Source organism: Biomphalaria glabrata, chromosome 10 (assembly GCF_947242115.1).
Source record: "Biomphalaria glabrata chromosome 10, xgBioGlab47.1, whole genome shotgun sequence".
Classification (NCBI taxonomy): domain Eukaryota; kingdom Metazoa; phylum Mollusca; class Gastropoda; family Planorbidae; genus Biomphalaria; species Biomphalaria glabrata.
This window is the reverse complement of record NC_074720.1, coordinates 19,427,666-19,444,909: the sequence shown is the minus strand read 5'-3', so window position 1 is coordinate 19,444,909 and position 17,244 is coordinate 19,427,666. Positions and strand designations below refer to the sequence as shown.

Below are 17,244 nucleotides of genomic sequence, written 5' to 3'. Positions count from 1 at the left end.
TTTAAACTCTTGAGGGAAGAAGAGAATTATATATATAGAGATAATTCACACGGTTATTCTTCCGATTAACTCACTATCATATATATATCAAAGAGATCCATTTCAGTAGATACCATGACGTCACACGCAAAGTCAGTCACGTGCAGTTTCTTGTGACGAGACTTCACAAAATCTGCTCACACCACCGCCCCTCCCATCCTTGCTCCTCGACACCTCTTCAGCCATGATTGCCTCACAGCCAAATACACCCTTGCCTTGTAATGAACAACTCATTTACAGCCCCCCTCCACACCCTCTTCTGGCCTCATCACTCTCATTTAACATTTCAATTAGACCTCATCTGCCATTAAAAAAAAATTCTGTCCCCTTTATATCCATGCTTAGCGCCCCCCCGCATCCCTTTTTTTACCTCCCTTTTTGTGACCTCCCTAGCTGCTTGTTGAAGGGCCTGGCTAAATGAGATCCAACAAGGTCAAGTAATTGCCCCCTTTCTCTCCCTGTTCGTGCCCCCGCCCCCCTCTGTTTCTTTCTGCACTTGTACATCGTAGCGTCATTTCATATCTTGTGCTGAACATCTAGAAATAAACTACTTAGCGGCATTCGATTCCGAGGATTCGATGAGGGTTAGCGTGTCTGTCACGTGACCTGTGTTGACAAGCATGTGCTGTTAGTGCGAATAGGACTTTATCGAAATTTTAATCCAAGTCATAAACCTAATCTAAGTTTACTCTATTGTCTGTGTCGTCTTAGATCTATTCTATAAGTAATTAGAGACTGAGTATACGTCGTAGACATGTATTGTTGGTGTCTTGTCTTAAACCTATTCCAATGTTAATCTGTGTGTCTTGTCTTAAACCTATTCCAATGTTAATCTGTGTGTCTTGTCTTAAACCTATTCCAATGTTAATCTGTGTGTCTTGTCTTAAACCTATTCCAATGTTAATCTGTGTGTCTTGTCTTTTTTTTTTAATGTTTGACATGTTTCGGATGTTGCTTCATATTGGAAGAGAATTGACTTCCTGGCCCAAAGCCTTGCAAGACGACAGAGGATGGCAGAGGGCGAGGTTCGAACTATCGAGGCCACAGAAAGACAGTCCACAGCGCATACCACACGACCAGGCAACCTATGAGATGTTATTCTGACATTGGCACTAACCTTAAACTTATAAAATACTACTCTGTCATTTGTGTCTCGTCTTAAACTTAGATTGCATACGTCCATTGTGGTTTCTTTGTAACTAAGTCGTTTGAATGTAGTACGCTCCATAAAACCTTCATTTAACTTACTGACTTGTCTTGAACTTAAAGAAGTAAAACCTCTTTTTTCTTCATCTCTTAAAGCTTTTTTTTTTTAAATTGATATTATCTTTTAAATCAACGAGAAAATGGTGACAACATGTCTGACTTAGCCGCTGGTTGAAATGTCTGACTTAGCCGCTGGTTGAAATGTCTGACTTAGCCGCTGGATGAAATAGAATAAATATTAGCCGCTGGTTGAAATGTCTGACTAGCCGCTGGTGGAAATATGTGACTTATCCACTGGTTCAAATGTTTGACTAGCCACTGGTTAAATTATTTGAATTATCGCTTGTTGAAATGTTTGACTTAGCCGCTGGTTGAAATGTCTGACTTAGCCGCTGGTTGAAATGTCTGACTTAGCCGCTGGTTGAAATGTCTGACTTAGCCGCTGGATGAAATAGAATAAATATTAGCCGCTGGTTGAAATGTCTGACTAGCCGCTGGTGGAAATATGTGACTTATCCACTGGTTCAAATGTTTGACTAGCCACTGGTTAAATTATTTGAATTATCGCTTGTTGAAATGTTTGACTTAGCCGCTGGTTGAAATGTCTGACTTAGCCGCTGGTTGAAATGTTTGACTTAGTCGCTGGTTGACATGTTTGACTTAGCCGCTGGATGAAATGTCTGACTTAGTCGCTGGTTGAAATGTTTGACTTAGTCGCTGGTTGACATGTTTGACTTAGCCGCTGGATGAAATGTTTGACTTAGCCGCTGGTTGAAATGTTTGACTTAGCCGCTGGATGAAATGTCTGACTTAGCCGCTGGTTGAAATGTTTGACTTAGCCGCTGGATGAAATGTTTGACTTAGCCGCTGGTTGAAATGTCTGACTTAGCCGCTGGATGAAATGTTTGACTTAGCCGCTGGTTGAAATGTTTGACTTAGCCGCTGGTTGAAATGTCTGACTTAGCCGCTGGTTGAAATGTCTGACTTAGCCGCTGGATGAAATGTTTGACTTAGCCGCTGGATGAAATGTCTGACTTAGCCGCTGGATGAAATGTCTGACTTAGCCGCTTGTTGAAATGTTTGACTTAGCCGCTGGATGAAATGTTTGACTTAGCCGCTGGTTGAAATGTCTGACTTAGCCGCTGGTTGAAATGTTTGACTTAGCCGCTGGATGAAATGTTTGACTTAGCCGCTGGATGAAATGTCTGACTTAGCCGCTGGTTGAAATGTTTGACTTAGCCGCTGGTTGAAATAGAATAAATAAAAGAATAGAACATGTTTCTATTTAGTTCTTTGAAGTATTTGAGACATTTAGAACTTTTGTTTCTTAATCTGAAAAAAGAAACACAAAGAACAGCTTAAATAAACTAACGTGTTCATTCTATCAGGTGAGGCTTTCTGAGTTCGTTGCTTGTAGTCCTCATGTTATCAAACCTACTTTTATTCTGAACTTTGAGCCCTTTTTGATTAATTTCCGTTAAGCTTAATTTTTTTTTTTAAATAAAATTCTCATTCATTCAAAATGCGGATCCACATTTGCAAACTTGGATTTGTTTTGTCAGACAACAGAGATTCTATGAATGGCTCAATGGGTTTGGTGAAAAATTTCATGACTCTGTGTGTGTATGTATTCTGTGTGTTTGTGTGTGTGTAGGGGTCATTCACTCAAAATAAGTATCAAATCGGAAATTCCAAGCACTTGAAGTCGTCCTAGTAAAACGATTGACTTCGTTCACAAAATGATCTAGAATCCTCCTTTTGTGTTATGGAACTAATATTGAAGTCATAGAACTAATATTGAAGTTATGGACAGTAACAGGTCCACGACACTGGTACCAAAACTCTCCTAAGAAAAACTATATGGAGATTTGCCCGATCTGGAAATTACAGTACAGTTCATCTGAGGTATTGATCTTTGAACCCTGCAACATAATAATAAGAACTTTTACATTAACAAAAAAAAAAATACAAGAAACGAAAAACCTTCCTCCTTCTAAACGTTATTGTGCGATTAGTTAACTCTTAATAACTAATGAATGTTAGATTTAAAACAACAAAAAAAAATTGTTGTTGTTACTTTGCCCATCCCCCCCCCCCCTTCTTTCCCGAAACAAAATCGTGGTTAAGCGAATCTACTAGATATTATACAATTCTACTTAGACTTAGAAGACGGTAGAAAAAAATGTTCCTGAAATCTATTAATCACAGAACTATATATTGGTTGGGGAAAGTGACGTGTGTGTGGCGCGTTTAATGTTTAGGGGATGATTGTTTTTGAAAATTATCACACACCAACCCGTCAGCATATAAATCGGGAGCAGGCACACCACGAGACAAGCAATGAAAGGAAGATACAAAGTTAAAAATGAAGAATAATTATTTACATAAATATTTACATAAAAGAATAAAAAGAGGGAGGGTTTGCATATATCTCTAATTGATACTAATTTTGATTATCACTCTTGCACTTAATTAGAGAGTATGTCACTCTGTCTTCTGAACTTAGCTGGTTGTCCTGTTGATGTCGCAGCTGGCTGTGATCCTGGCTTGAGGTTCTGCAGCTGGAGGTGGCGCTCTAGCGGATAGAGGGACGCCGGTGATATAGTCCTTGTGGAGTCTCAATCCAAAGTTTTGATATCGGTAGTGGGCACAGTAGGGCGGGTGGCCGGCTACCGTGGGCACAAGTGGTACTGAGGGCAGAGCTGATCTGCCGTGGGCAGCGTAGTTAACATTATGTCCAGTGAGTTGCGGAGGGTTTGGCGTAGCTATGACGTCTCTCACAGACTCTGGGCCTATAGGGACGTCGCACCTAATAAGTTGACAGGTGGGCTGTCGAATAGGCGGGCAAATATCCGATAGCGCCAAGTAGTAGAGTTGAGTAGATCCACGTAGGCAGTAGATGATACTCAATAGCAAATGGGCAAGTGATCCGATAAATAGGCAGATAATGCCAAATTAATAGGCAGGTGATCCAAACAAATAGTTGGGTAGATCTCAGTAGGCAAGTGCAGTGCTGAATAGCACTAAGCACAGATGCAGGTAAATAGATCGTTGATCCAATAAATAAATAGGCAGACACCTGAGGGAGGCTGCGGATAAATAAAGACAAGTTAGGACATGTCTCTCATGCATCTTATCGATGCCCTCGACTGAGGTGCATTCGTCAGATAGGTAAAATTGCTTTAGAGCACAAAGGGGGGGGGGTGATTGTCAGGTGGGTTTAGTCGCTTAAGTAGGGTATGATATGATGGTCCCGTATCCCCAGCCTGAACAGAGTAACACAAGAACCTAAAGGTAATGGCATGTAACATACGAACATCGGATAACAGTTATTCAACTGAACAGTTAGTGAATAACAACAGTTTTCAATATGAACAATATTTAATAAATAATTAATTATAAGTTACCAACATATTTACATATACATCACTATCATTGAAGTCATCATTGAATTAATAACTAGTCTAATATCACGCCAATAAATTTACATAACACACCTTCACGCTCACACTCCATCTCGGCGCCCAACGTAACCTCAACTCCCTACACCTCAACAACAATAGTTACGGCACAACTCCAAGGGCGGAAAGGCGACACACTTTCCCATAGCCCAAAGCCTAACACCCTGAAACGAAAAGAAAACCTAGATCTAGCGATACCGCTACATTTCAATAGCGACACCCGTACCGAAAGATCAGCCAACTTAATAAACTATGTACTTACGTACCCTTACAAGGGGGGAAACAAACAACCAGACCAGCTACCTAGCTCACAAAAGAAGCTCTCTCTCTCTTGCGGGAACTAAGGGAACTAAGGATGACGTAAACACACACACACACAATATTCTAGACAACAAACGCACTAAAAAGAAACTACTTCCTATACGATAAAACACCAATATTAAATGTAAAGAAAACTTCACGCGCGCACGACATCCCCCCCTAAACTCATTTAGAACATCATCAACCTGATTTCTCTGCACAGAACTAAGATCGGGGTTTATTTTGACCTGCGCCAAGATATTCCCGTCTGACTTCTGGCTAACTTCCAACGTTGGAATGTTAGGCAGCGCATCTTCCTTAGACAACCCTTCCGTATCTGCGTCTTCGTCACTCACGACAGACACCATATTGGCTGATAAAAACTTATTTTCATCACCAATAGAATTAATACTAACTACCTCATCTACTTTCCCTATCCGACAATGATACTTCATAAGCCTATTAATATGGTACATTTTCAGCTTCTCGTCCTTCTGTACAACAAAGTTAAACTTTGACATTTTTTTGACAACCTTATACGGGCCCTGCCAAAATACAGCCAATTTATTTTCTCTATGTGGTTTTAAAACCAACACACAATCTCCCGCCTCTATGTCCCGATTGGATGAATACTTGTCATACTGGAATTTATATTTACTTTTATTTACTTGGTCATTCTCACTAGCAATAGCGGTAACGACAGACAACCTTTCTTTCAAGTCCAATAGGTAGCTAAATACATTTTTATACTCCGTTTCTTCTTCCCTATTTGTAAAAACTCGTTTTAAAATAGACAACGGACCCCTCATTTGCCTACCATAAACAAGTTGAAACGGAGACACACCAGTTGTCTCATTAGGAACTTCCCTAAATGCAAATAATGCGGCAGTTATCTTTCTATCCTAGTCCCTAGCCTCTCAATTTGACCATTCGAGGAAGGGTGGAACACAGTAGAGTGCACCGGTTTAATTGAGAAGAACTCACACACCTGGTTATACAGTTCGGAGGTAAACTGACCCCCCCTGATCCGACAATATTTCACAAGGCAGTCCGATTCGGCTAAATATGGTGGTTAGTACCTCGATTACCGTCTCTGTATTTATATTACGTAGTGGAATAGCCTCCGGCCATCTTGTAGCAATATCCACCAAGGTTAAAATAAACCTGTTTTTATTTTCTGTTAGCTCCAATGGGCCAACAATGTCAATGGCCACCTTAAAAAATGGGGTGGAAATCACATTCATACGACCCAGTTCCACTCTGTCACAACGACGCGGTGTTCTAGCTTTCTGACACACATCACACGATTTCACAAACTCTTTCACATCTCTGTCTAAACCTTGCCAAAAAAAATATTTATAAATTTTGCCTTTCGTTTTCCTTATTGAAAAGTGACCCGCTAGCATACTCTCATGCGCCGTTCTTAACACAAGCTCCCTCTTAGACGACGGTACAACTAACTGTCTCTCTTCCTCACCACATTCTCCCTTAAATACTCTATACAACAATCTATCAAATACTTTAAATTATACACATCCATTCTGCTTATTGTCCACACAGTTATCTCCCTGCCGCTCCCAAAGATCTTTTAACGCCGGATCACTCAATGGCTCCCGTAAAAAGTCATCACTCGTACCTAGAACATCACGACAATCTTCCAGCACTCCACTGTCATTCATAACACTGTCATCATTTTCTCTCTCTTTCATCGCCCTAGTTACAGCAGCACAACCAAGCTGACTGCCACCGTTCAAATCTATATTCCCAATAATTAGGTCTGTCACTGGATCCCTAAAACATGCTACCACAAACTTACCAACAATATATTCAGTCTCAATGTAAACGCACGCTAACGGGTAATCTCTCACTGTCCCATCAACTAGTTTCAACCTGTAACTTCCAGGAATCATATCATTCTTGCCAACTAACGAACTCCTAATACCTATCACGCTTGAACCAGAATCTTTCAGCACAGACACAACTTTACCATTTACTCTACCACTTTCAAACTTCAACTTGCCTACCGATCTGTCACGCAACGATTTATCCGCATAAGATAATGTTTCTTTTTTACAAGGGGAAAAAAATCAAGACCCTTTCCTAGGGAATAATTGCAACAATTTTGCACATCATGTGGACCACTCAGTCACCTGTATCTAATCGGTGGGCCAAAGGTTCTGTTGTTATAGTTGGGTCTCGGTGCGTACGCCCCTGTACCTCATGACCTTCCGTATCCGTTATCAGGCGGACGCCCCTCCACGTCATAATTTTGTCGTCTCGTGCTCGTGCCGCGGATTCTGCGCCCACTACCATCAAATTGCCTCCGATAACGCCCCAATGAAACATTTCTATTTGTGTGAGAGTTTGCAGGGGTTGCGGGTGCTTTCTTAGACCTTCCATCCGCAACAGGGGTGGAGTTAGCTACCGGCGAACGTTGAGGGCATTCAACTGACTTGTGGCCTTTCATGCCACACCCGAAGCAAACAATCACTTTTCTTCCAACGGCCGGGCCACGATTCACTGCTTCGCCACACGCCGCCGCCACATAAACACTTTCTTCTTTAGCAAGCGACGCCCCCGAATTTGCGACTTTAAACCCCTCTATAATGTCTAACATGTTCTCCACAGTGTTTTGCTTGTTTAAAACAAGTTGTCGATAGACCTCCCCTGAAACATTCTCAAGTATCCCGTCTTTAATCAAGAGATCTTTGATCTCATCTACTGTCTTTCCTACCTCGGCCATTTTGCACCAGTTGTCCAGCGCGGTCCTCCGCTCAGTCACATACCCATGGAAGTCATTCTGCCGTGGTTTGACCCGGTGGAATCTTTTGCGGCATGTCTCCGCATTGATGTCTGCTTGGCGGAGAAGTGCCATTTTGACATCCTCATACTTGTCGCTAAGGAACAGACTGTCCCTCAACATAAAGTTTTTGAGCGATGTCGTCAGCTTGTAGGACAACAGTAGGGCCCACTCTTTACTCTCAATCTTACACCTTGCTGCTACGGCCTCGAAGTGCGTCAGGTACGCCAGAAGATCGTCTTCTTCCTTCATGCCTTGGAAGTTCTTGTCCAGCCTGTCCAAGACACTCTTTTGTCGCACCTCAACTGCCTGACCTACCACTGCACCTGCCTCTGGCGCCGACTTCTCTTTAAGCCGTGCCAACTCCAGTTCATCTTTTCTCTTGAGCTCCTCTCTAGCATCTCTCTCCTTCCACCTCTCGTGTTCCTCACGCCTGGCCTTCTCCTCCCGTTCATGTCTAGCGGCTTCATCCGCCTTCGCCTCTTTTCTCAACCTCTCTTCCTCCGCCTTCGCCTCTTTTCTCAATCTCTCTTCCTCCGCCTTCGCCTCTCTTCTCAACCTCTCTTCCTCCGCCTTCGCCTCTTTTCTCAACCTCTCTTCCTCCGCCTTCGCCTCTCTTCTCAACCTCTCTTCCTCCGCCTTCGCCTCTTTTCTCAACCTCTCTTCCTCCGCCTTCGCCTCTTTTCTCAACCTCTCTTCCTCCAACTTCGCCTCTCTTCTCAACCTCTCTTCCTCCGCCTTCGCCTCTTTTCTCAACCTCTCTTCCTCCGCCTTCGCCTCTCTTCTCAACCTCTCTTCCTCCGCCTTCGCCTCTCTTCTCAACCTCTCTTCCTCCGCCTTCGCCTCTTTTCTCAACCTCTCTTCCTCCACCTTCGCCTCTCTTCTCAACCTCTCTTTACGCTCAAGTCTGGCTTTCTCCTCAGCCTGCGCCTCTTTTCTCAATCTCTCCTCTCGCTCAAGCCTAGCCGTCTCTCGTTCAAACTCCTCCTTCTTGGCTCTCTCGTATTCAACCTTCTGCTCTGCCACATACCTCTCCAACCTCTCACCATCATACCCGAGAGCACGGCCGTCACTGATGAACTGGGCGGTTAGAGTCAACCTCGTCTCCATCACACAGACTATTAAATACTACTTACAGTCTAACTATCACTAACAAAAACCAAAGTTAGATCATAGAGAGAAAAAGGAAAAAAAAAATATATATTATTTCTTAATTACAACAGGCGAACTGAAACCACGGGCGCATCGACAAAAACAGGGCCAAGGACTTATCTGCTCAGTATCCCGCGTCGGAAGAAACTCGCCTCACTCCAGGCTCCGCAGAAGAGAAAAGTCACAGACAACCAAAGCCACTGGAGCAGACCAACGGTTCTAACTTCAGGACGGTTCCGGTACACCAGCCAGCAAAACACACAGTTTCAGGTCGATCCCGTCGACAGGCACTCGATCCACTCACACGTTGCCGCTCAGAGTCAGAGGGTTCAGGCGTTGGTGACAATATATAAAAGAACAGGTTACAATAGTTTCAAAGAGTAACTACACACTCTAAGTTTTCCGATAAATATTGTGAACTAATCCCATTAGACAAAATGCAAGGGATGACCAACTAATCTATCGCGTGCTGTACATAAAGCATCAGACCGCTCAAACGGCTTAAATGTATTTAATTTTATTTAATACATAACCATTACATATATCATTATATGTCATATATCTTATGTTGGCGTTAGCGGTCAAATCAAGGACACAAAGGTCACAACGTTGACATTTACATATTGTTTCGACGAGCCCCCATTTCTGTCAGGTGGGTTTAGTCGCTTAAGTAGGGTATGATATGATGGTCCCGTCTCCCCAGCCTGAACAGAGTAACACAAGAACCTAAAGGTAATGGCATGTAACATACGAACATTGGATTACAGTTATTCAACTGGACAGTTAGTGAATAACAACAGTTTTCAATATGAACAATATTTAATAAATAATTAATTATAAGTTACCAACATATTTACATATACATCACTATCATTGAAGTCATCATTGAATTAATAACTAGTCTAATATCACGCCAATAAATTTACATAACACACCTTCACGCTCACACTCCATCTCGGCGCCCAACGTAACCTCAACTCCCTACACCTCAACAACAATAGTTACGGCACAACTCCAAGGGCGGAAAGGCGACACACTTTCCCATAGCCCAAAGCCTAACACCCTGAAACGAAAAGAAAACCTAGATCTAGCGATGCCGCTACAAGAAAGAACTTTTCAATAGCGACACCCGTACCGAAAGATCAGCCAACTTAATAAACTATGTACTTACGTACCCTTACAAGGGGGGAAACAAACAACCAGACCAGCTACCTAGCTCACAAAAGAAGCTCTCTCTCTCTTGCGGGAACTAAGGATGACGTAAACACACACACACACAATATTCTAGACAACAAACGCACTAAAAAGAAACTACTTCCTATACGCTAAAACACCAATATTAAATGTAAAGAAAACTTCACGCGCGCACGACAATGATGACAAATGGGATTTGGAAAACAGATGGCTGATAGTAGCAATATAAAAATGTACATAAAAAAGGGGAAATAATAATCTCAAATAAACAATACAAGTGGAAAGAGAAAAAGGGCGGGGGGATGGGCGATGGTCAGCGACCATGACGGTTTGTTTACATACGACAGTCGGCCGAGAACAATGGAGCGCGCTTGAATGGAGAGGGTGTCCGTTCAAGGGGCGCAACTCTCGTTAGAGTAAAATAAGTAAGGGGGAGGTAATTCTAATCGCAGTATTAGTGCGCTAGTACGATTATCAAGGCGGTCAGCCGAGATAAAGGGAATAAAATAAGATGAACAAATATATACATGGTTGCATCAACGATCAATTGAGCAACGTAGCATTAATAGATTAATGCAATACTTAAATACATACATATGCCATGTTTATGTTTTCTACTTACGACATACACATGATAATATCCAGTGAGAAATATGCACAGAGTAACTAAGATGGAACTTGTGATTAAGTTCGGCTTACCACCAGGTATTCCTCTAGGAGTAAGAATAAATGATATAGTCCAGACTCGATTGCCAGCGATAGAGAAATAAGAGGGTCTGGCTTGATTTAATTTACCTTATATATAGGCCTGGAAAATGTGGGCGGAAACAGGAAATGTCCTAGGCTTAGAATGGTCTTACACGTGGGTGAAGTCTGACAAGAGTCGCACCTTGGAAAGGTCAATAGGCGAGTGATCTCCTAGGTCAAGGAGAGACGTGGGAGAAGGGGGGTGGAAGATTGGTTGCATTCCACCCAAGGTGGTGTCAACTGCGGCTGTCAGACATCCGGCGGGTAAGACAAAAGAGATTGTGTTTATCTTTACCCCGGTCAAGGGAAGACAAGTGAAATGCCGCCAAGATGGTGGGCTCAGTCTAGCCTGGAGAGGAAACGGTGGGGCGGGTGAAGAAATTGGGGATAGGACGGGGAAATAATTAAAATAAAATAAATAAATAATAGTAAATAATGATTAATGCTGTGATAAATTTGAGTGACTCTGACAGCAAGCTTTTGACTTGTCACAATATATTATACCCAGACTGGAAATCAGAAACAAATTATTATCCGATAATGATCAGATCACAGACCTATATATATATAAATTGTTATGTAGGGCCTACGTACCTCTTTTTTCAAACTGTAAGGGAAGTCGCCCCAAATCTAGGAAAATCTATCTTTTCTTAGAAAAGAAATGATCTTTAGTTTTCAAAGTTTAGAAATAAGCAATACCATATTGCGAATTTTAAATAGAAGAGGCTTTTATCAAATAATATATATACACGCTAATCTATGAAATAAAACCATTTCATGTTAGTTTCCCTTGAGATGTTTCGAAAATCCTGGCTCGAAGTTATTCATGTCTACTGATTTGAATCATCTTAGGTACATTTAAATAGATTGATTACCTAGATCTTTCTAGATTATGTATCTAAAAATTGCATAATAATAATTATGAGACGAGAGTCTTCTTATTTTCGATGTTCAATTACTAGATCTAGATCTAAACATTAAATTATGTTACATAGGTTAGGGGTTAAAAAAAACCCAGCTTTACTTCTTAGAACTACTTAACAAAAAAACGCATTGTTTCAGCTTTTTTTTAAGTTTTCCACGACATTTTTGTGTAGCGTTAGAGATTTCCATGTATAGTCTAGGTAGAATATAGGTCTGTGCTATTAATTTATCCAACTATTAAATGGAAATATATATATATGGAAATATCGGAAGACGTAGTCTGTTTAAGATAAAGATTTTATAGTCCTCTAGCGAAATTTTAGTAATTGTTTTTAATACTTTGACAAATTATAACGGTCAAACTAGAATTTTCCCACTAGGACCAAATAGCTAGTAATTCACGTCCCAAAGTTATACATTATTTGTCAAATGTCGACGAAATCGTTAGAGCCATTTTCGATAGCAATGTCCAGGTTCCATTTGTTTCGAAGTTTTGCCAATGAACATGTAACCTGAATAGAGGACTATAAGTACACATGAGCTTCTTTTATCACACAAAGGCAGACGCACTCACACACACACACACCCACAAGCGTGTCTAGAAAAGAATACCAAACACAGCTAGAGACAAGACGTTTGATTGAAAGCAAGACGTTTGATTAGAAAGAATCCGAAACGAAAACTTTGATGATACTTTCACTTGACGACAGCCATTTAGTTGCTCTTATACATAAGATATGATCCGCCATTATGAATGGAAGGGGACAGCACCCACTTGACTTCTGCAAGTTTCATTGATCTTATTTTGTTTTTCACACGGAACAAAGCCTTCCACAGAAACCTTCACCCTTTCTTGTTCCAAGTGCTTGCAATTGTTCACTGGCAGACTTTCATTCAAATCTGCAGCCCCCCCCCTACCTTTATGCTCCCCTACATCTTTAATCACGTGCCACTTTAGGCATCCAGCATTCTTCTATCACCCCTCCCCTCCTCCTCCTATCAAAACTAGATGTAAAGAAAAAACACTTTTTGTCCAATGAGGTACTCCCTCCTCTTAGATGTAAATCAGCAAAACGTTCTTTGAACATGCTCGAATTGCTTGAATAGTATTTGACAACGCTGACTGGAGACAGCTTGACCGGAAAGTTTTTTTGTGTTTTTTTTAATGAAACATATAGCTCCTTTTGTCTTATCCCCCTCACCCCCCTCTTTTTCCCTGTAGTGCTTTAGTCATTCACTTATTTGCATATATAAATTATTGATGGTTATCATGTTCCTATCTGTATCTGAAAATATTGATATAATTTAAAAAGCACACTTTAATAGAAACTGTCAACTTTGCCAAGAGTGGCTGTTAATCATTGTTACGTTACATTTAACACACACACACACACATACACATTACAGTTGAAATGTAACATTTAACAGATTGATGTACGCAGTGTTTCAGCTTGGCTTTATCACATTGTTCATCCAATCATTTGACTTGGTTCATCCAATCATTTGATTTGGTTCATCCAGTTAGCTGACTTGGTTCATCCAATCATTTGATTTGGTTCATCCAGTTAGCTGACTTGGTTCATCCAATCATTTGATTTGGTTCATCCAGTTAGCTGACTTGGTTCATCCAATCATTTGATTTGGTTCATCCAGTTAGCTGACTTGGTTCATCCAATCATTTGATTTGGTTCATCCAGTTAGCTGACTTGGTTCATCCAATCATTTGATTTGGTTCATCCAGTTAGCTGACTTGGTTCATCCAATCATTTGATTTGGTTCATCCAGTTAGCTGACTTGGTTCATCCAATCATTTGATTTGGTTCATCCAGTTAGCTGACTTGGTTCATCCAATCATTTGATTTGGTTCATTCATTCAATTGACTTGGTTAGTTAATTCGTTATTGGGGCTAGGATTAGGGTTCAGAAAAAAAATCGCCACGCCACTGGAAAGTTATGGATTAGCTCTCGCTGCTAAGACCACATGCAACAGGTAGCTCTAGTCTTGTTAACCGCTGACCAAATACAATTCTAACATTCAGATAACCACATCAATTCGTATTAGCAGATGACCACATAAAATATTTTTTAACAGATGACCACATACAATTCCTCCAAATGGATGGCCACATACATTTTTATTATCAGATGAACACATACAATATTTGTTAACAGATGACCACATACGCTATTGAAAACTCTGTCATAATTCAGTCCAAATCCACAGAACGTCCAATTGGACTGACAATTTCGGCAGTACGTTTCATATTTCTTGTTCTGATTTGTCTTTGGTTTCCTCAAACCTTGCTCCTCCCGCCCCACTCGACCACGTAAACGTTCCCTTGTCTTCTAATCACATCGAAGCGGCACCAAGAATACCAAAAAAATATTCTATTGAAGACACACTGTCAAACAACTAATGGTGAGCTGTGGTGAAACAAAGCAGACGGCGAACCAATTAAGAAACCACGCGGTTTAGGAATGATCTAGATCTAGCTTTATCTAGGTTTATTAGTGTTTTTGAAACGTCAAGACTGATGTCTGTGAAAGATAATCTTCTGGAATAGAAAATTGCTTGCAATACTTGAAAACAACCGATAATGTTGATAGCATAATCAGACAATTAGAGTCGATCAGTTGGCAAAATACAAAATAACAGAAAAAAAAAAAGAAAAACATTATGGGTGAAAGCATCTCATTTGTCTGGAAATATTTGTCATGGTGTGATAAAGAGATTATAATTTTTTTTTTTACAAGGAACTAAATTCTAAACAAAATTAACCAGAAATTAAAGATATAATCTTCCAATTGTCTGGTCATAGACAGATTATGAATTTACTAGTGCGAAACCTCATTGTGGTCATTTGTTTTCAACACAAACCTGTAGTAAGATATCTACTACTGCCGCCACCATTTATAGTGGGACAAACGATGATGTTTGAAAAGCTTACAATCGTTACCTTTTTGGTCGTTACATTTCTGGATATTTTAATTAAAAACGAAACGATAGCACATGTAATTGTAATGTTAGAGGATCCAGATCTAATTACATTTGTACTGACTAAAAGTAACAGATCTGTGCTTTTACTTTTCTCTCTGTCCATTCAAAAGCCCGCCATGCACCAAAGGCACTGTTAGCTTAGTGAAGCAAATCAAATGTCACTTATAATATAACTAAAATCCTACCATTATTTATTTCAGCACTAAGCGTCAAAATGATTTTCATATATGGCGGAAAACGTATAAATAGCTGACGTGTGTCTCCGGTGTACAGACTAGAAGTGTTGATCAGCGATGTTTCTCTACAGCTACATGATAATGTTGGCGTAACGTTTTAGCACTGCAGAATACATTTGTTTTAAGCTCTTCTACTTAGAATTCTGACTTAGTTGGCATCTTGGCAGTTTGGGGTCCTTGACATTGTTTAATTTATCATTTAAAATCTGGTTTTAAAGTGGAACTTGTCAACTAGTCTAGATGGAACTTGTCAACTATTCTAGATGGAACTTGTCTTACTTCTAGAACCAGAAGCTATTTTTAACTGACCTATGAATGCAATGCCTTTAAGAAAAAAAAAAGTCTTTTTCAAAATTGCGACATAACTATTCAGGACTAATTGGTTTGTTTGTTATTAATAAGTACATTGTTTTTATCATATTCATTATTCTGAATGGTTCCGCTCGATTACACATGACAGACCGGAACTGAGAGCACAATTCTTTTCGGTTATGATTGGCAGATGTGCCATTTATTATTCAGCATCAGGGCACCACTATCCGGGTAGGAGGGCGTTCACTAAAATGGTGGGCGCATTTACATTATTGATGACGTAATTTAATCTTGTGTTTTGTTTCCCACATACTAAATTTCTCAAGACGAAGATTTTGGACCTAAGTGTTACAAGACACTGACATGTTATCTATCTATATGGCTCCTTCTGTCTGTTATATTACATGAGCTCCAAGTAGTTCTTGGCTGTAAAGTCACTAGATGTTCTTGCCTTGTTGATTCAAAGCACGCAATCTTCACGAAAAAAAAGAATGCCATTTAATATTTAGTTAAAAAAAAAAAGAGTTCCAGCGATCTGAGAAAGAGAAAAAGCCGCTATTAGTTATGTGCAGTCTGTCTGTCAGTCCATAGTTCTGTTAGTTTAGAAAAAAAAAATCCTATTGTTAGTTTTTTTTTCAACATTTGCTTTCTTTTTTGTTTTATGTTTTGAGTGTTTTCAAACGTTAGTTCTTTGAAAGTTTTTTTAGCCAGTGAGAAATAAAGCCGTGCGGTTATAGAACACCTGAAACAAAACTAGGAATGTAAAGAACCCATGAAAATCATTATTCCAAATATATTGCGAAACAAACAAAACTTTATAGTACAAAATGTTCTAGCAATAACAAAATAACATATAAATTCAATATGAACTGAATCAAAACAGTTTGGACAGAAGATAATGTCTAAATCCTTGACCGTAATTTAGTTCAATACAATTAGAATGCTGTCTGGCCAGTTCATCCCACACTGGTAGTTACATCACTGTAGGCTACATGCGTATTTTTTTTTCAAATTTCTTTGGACTATTTGTAGTTTAGAAAACCCCCAGTATTAATGTCTTGACCTGTATCAAAGTGAGATTAACTATTGTGTATGAAATAATCTAATCACACCATTCAATGAGAATGTATCTGAAACGATTGAATTAAAAAACAGGCCGCATTGTTTTTAGGGTTCAAACCCAGGTCTGTAGATCTATTCAGGAGGAACACAGTTGTTCTCGTCTGTCAACCCGAAGGTAGTGTTGTTTTATTTGTCAATGTCCAGTGTCAACCCGAAGGTAGTGTTGTTTTATTTGTCAATGTCCAGTGTCAACACGAAGGTAGTGTTGTTTTATTTGTCAATGTCCAGTGTCAACCCAAAGGTAGTGTTGTTTTATTTGTCAATGTCCAGTGTCAACCCGAAGGTAGTGTTGTTTTATTTGTCAATGTCCAGTGTCAACCCGAAGGTAGTGATGTTTTATTTGTCAATGTCCAGTGTCAACCCGAAGGTAGTGTTGTTTTATTTGTCAATGTCCAGTGTCAACCCGAAGGTAGTGTTGTTTTATTTGTCAATGTCCAGCATTAAAAAAAAAAGTCAAACAAACAAATCAACAAACGTAAAAAGAAAGAAATAAAAAAAAAGACTCTTTGTTTTTCTTGTGTAACACTTCAAGTTCATGAGGTTAGGACAGAAAACGACAGAAACTGTTGCTACTGAAATCTTTGAAGAATGCGGAGCTAAAAGTGTTAAGCTGAATTAAAATGAAATGAGGTCAGAAATAGAATCAGTTCCTTCTCAAGGCATGACGGGATACACGTTTTCTTTCAAGAAGCGTCTAAGTCATCAGGCTCTACACTAGATTTCATTCATACACCTCCAGACAAGTTTAGAGGC

The 17,244-nt window shown here is 40.0% G+C and overlaps 1 protein-coding gene across 1 annotated transcript; it reads right to left on the bottom strand.

Moving 5' to 3' along the window:
- Positions 1–3,649: 3,649 nt before the first annotated feature.
- On the bottom strand, positions 3,650–9,287 carry LOC106073945 (trichohyalin-like). Its single transcript, XM_056044608.1, has 2 exons — positions 4,743–9,287; positions 3,650–4,511 (listed from the first exon to the last, which is right to left on the bottom strand). Exon 1 carries the CDS (start codon positions 8,914–8,916, stop codon positions 7,225–7,227), a length of 1,692 nt encoding a protein of 563 aa, XP_055900583.1. The 5' UTR covers positions 8,917–9,287; the 3' UTR covers positions 3,650–4,511; positions 4,743–7,224.
- Positions 9,288–17,244: the final 7,957 nt, after the last annotated feature.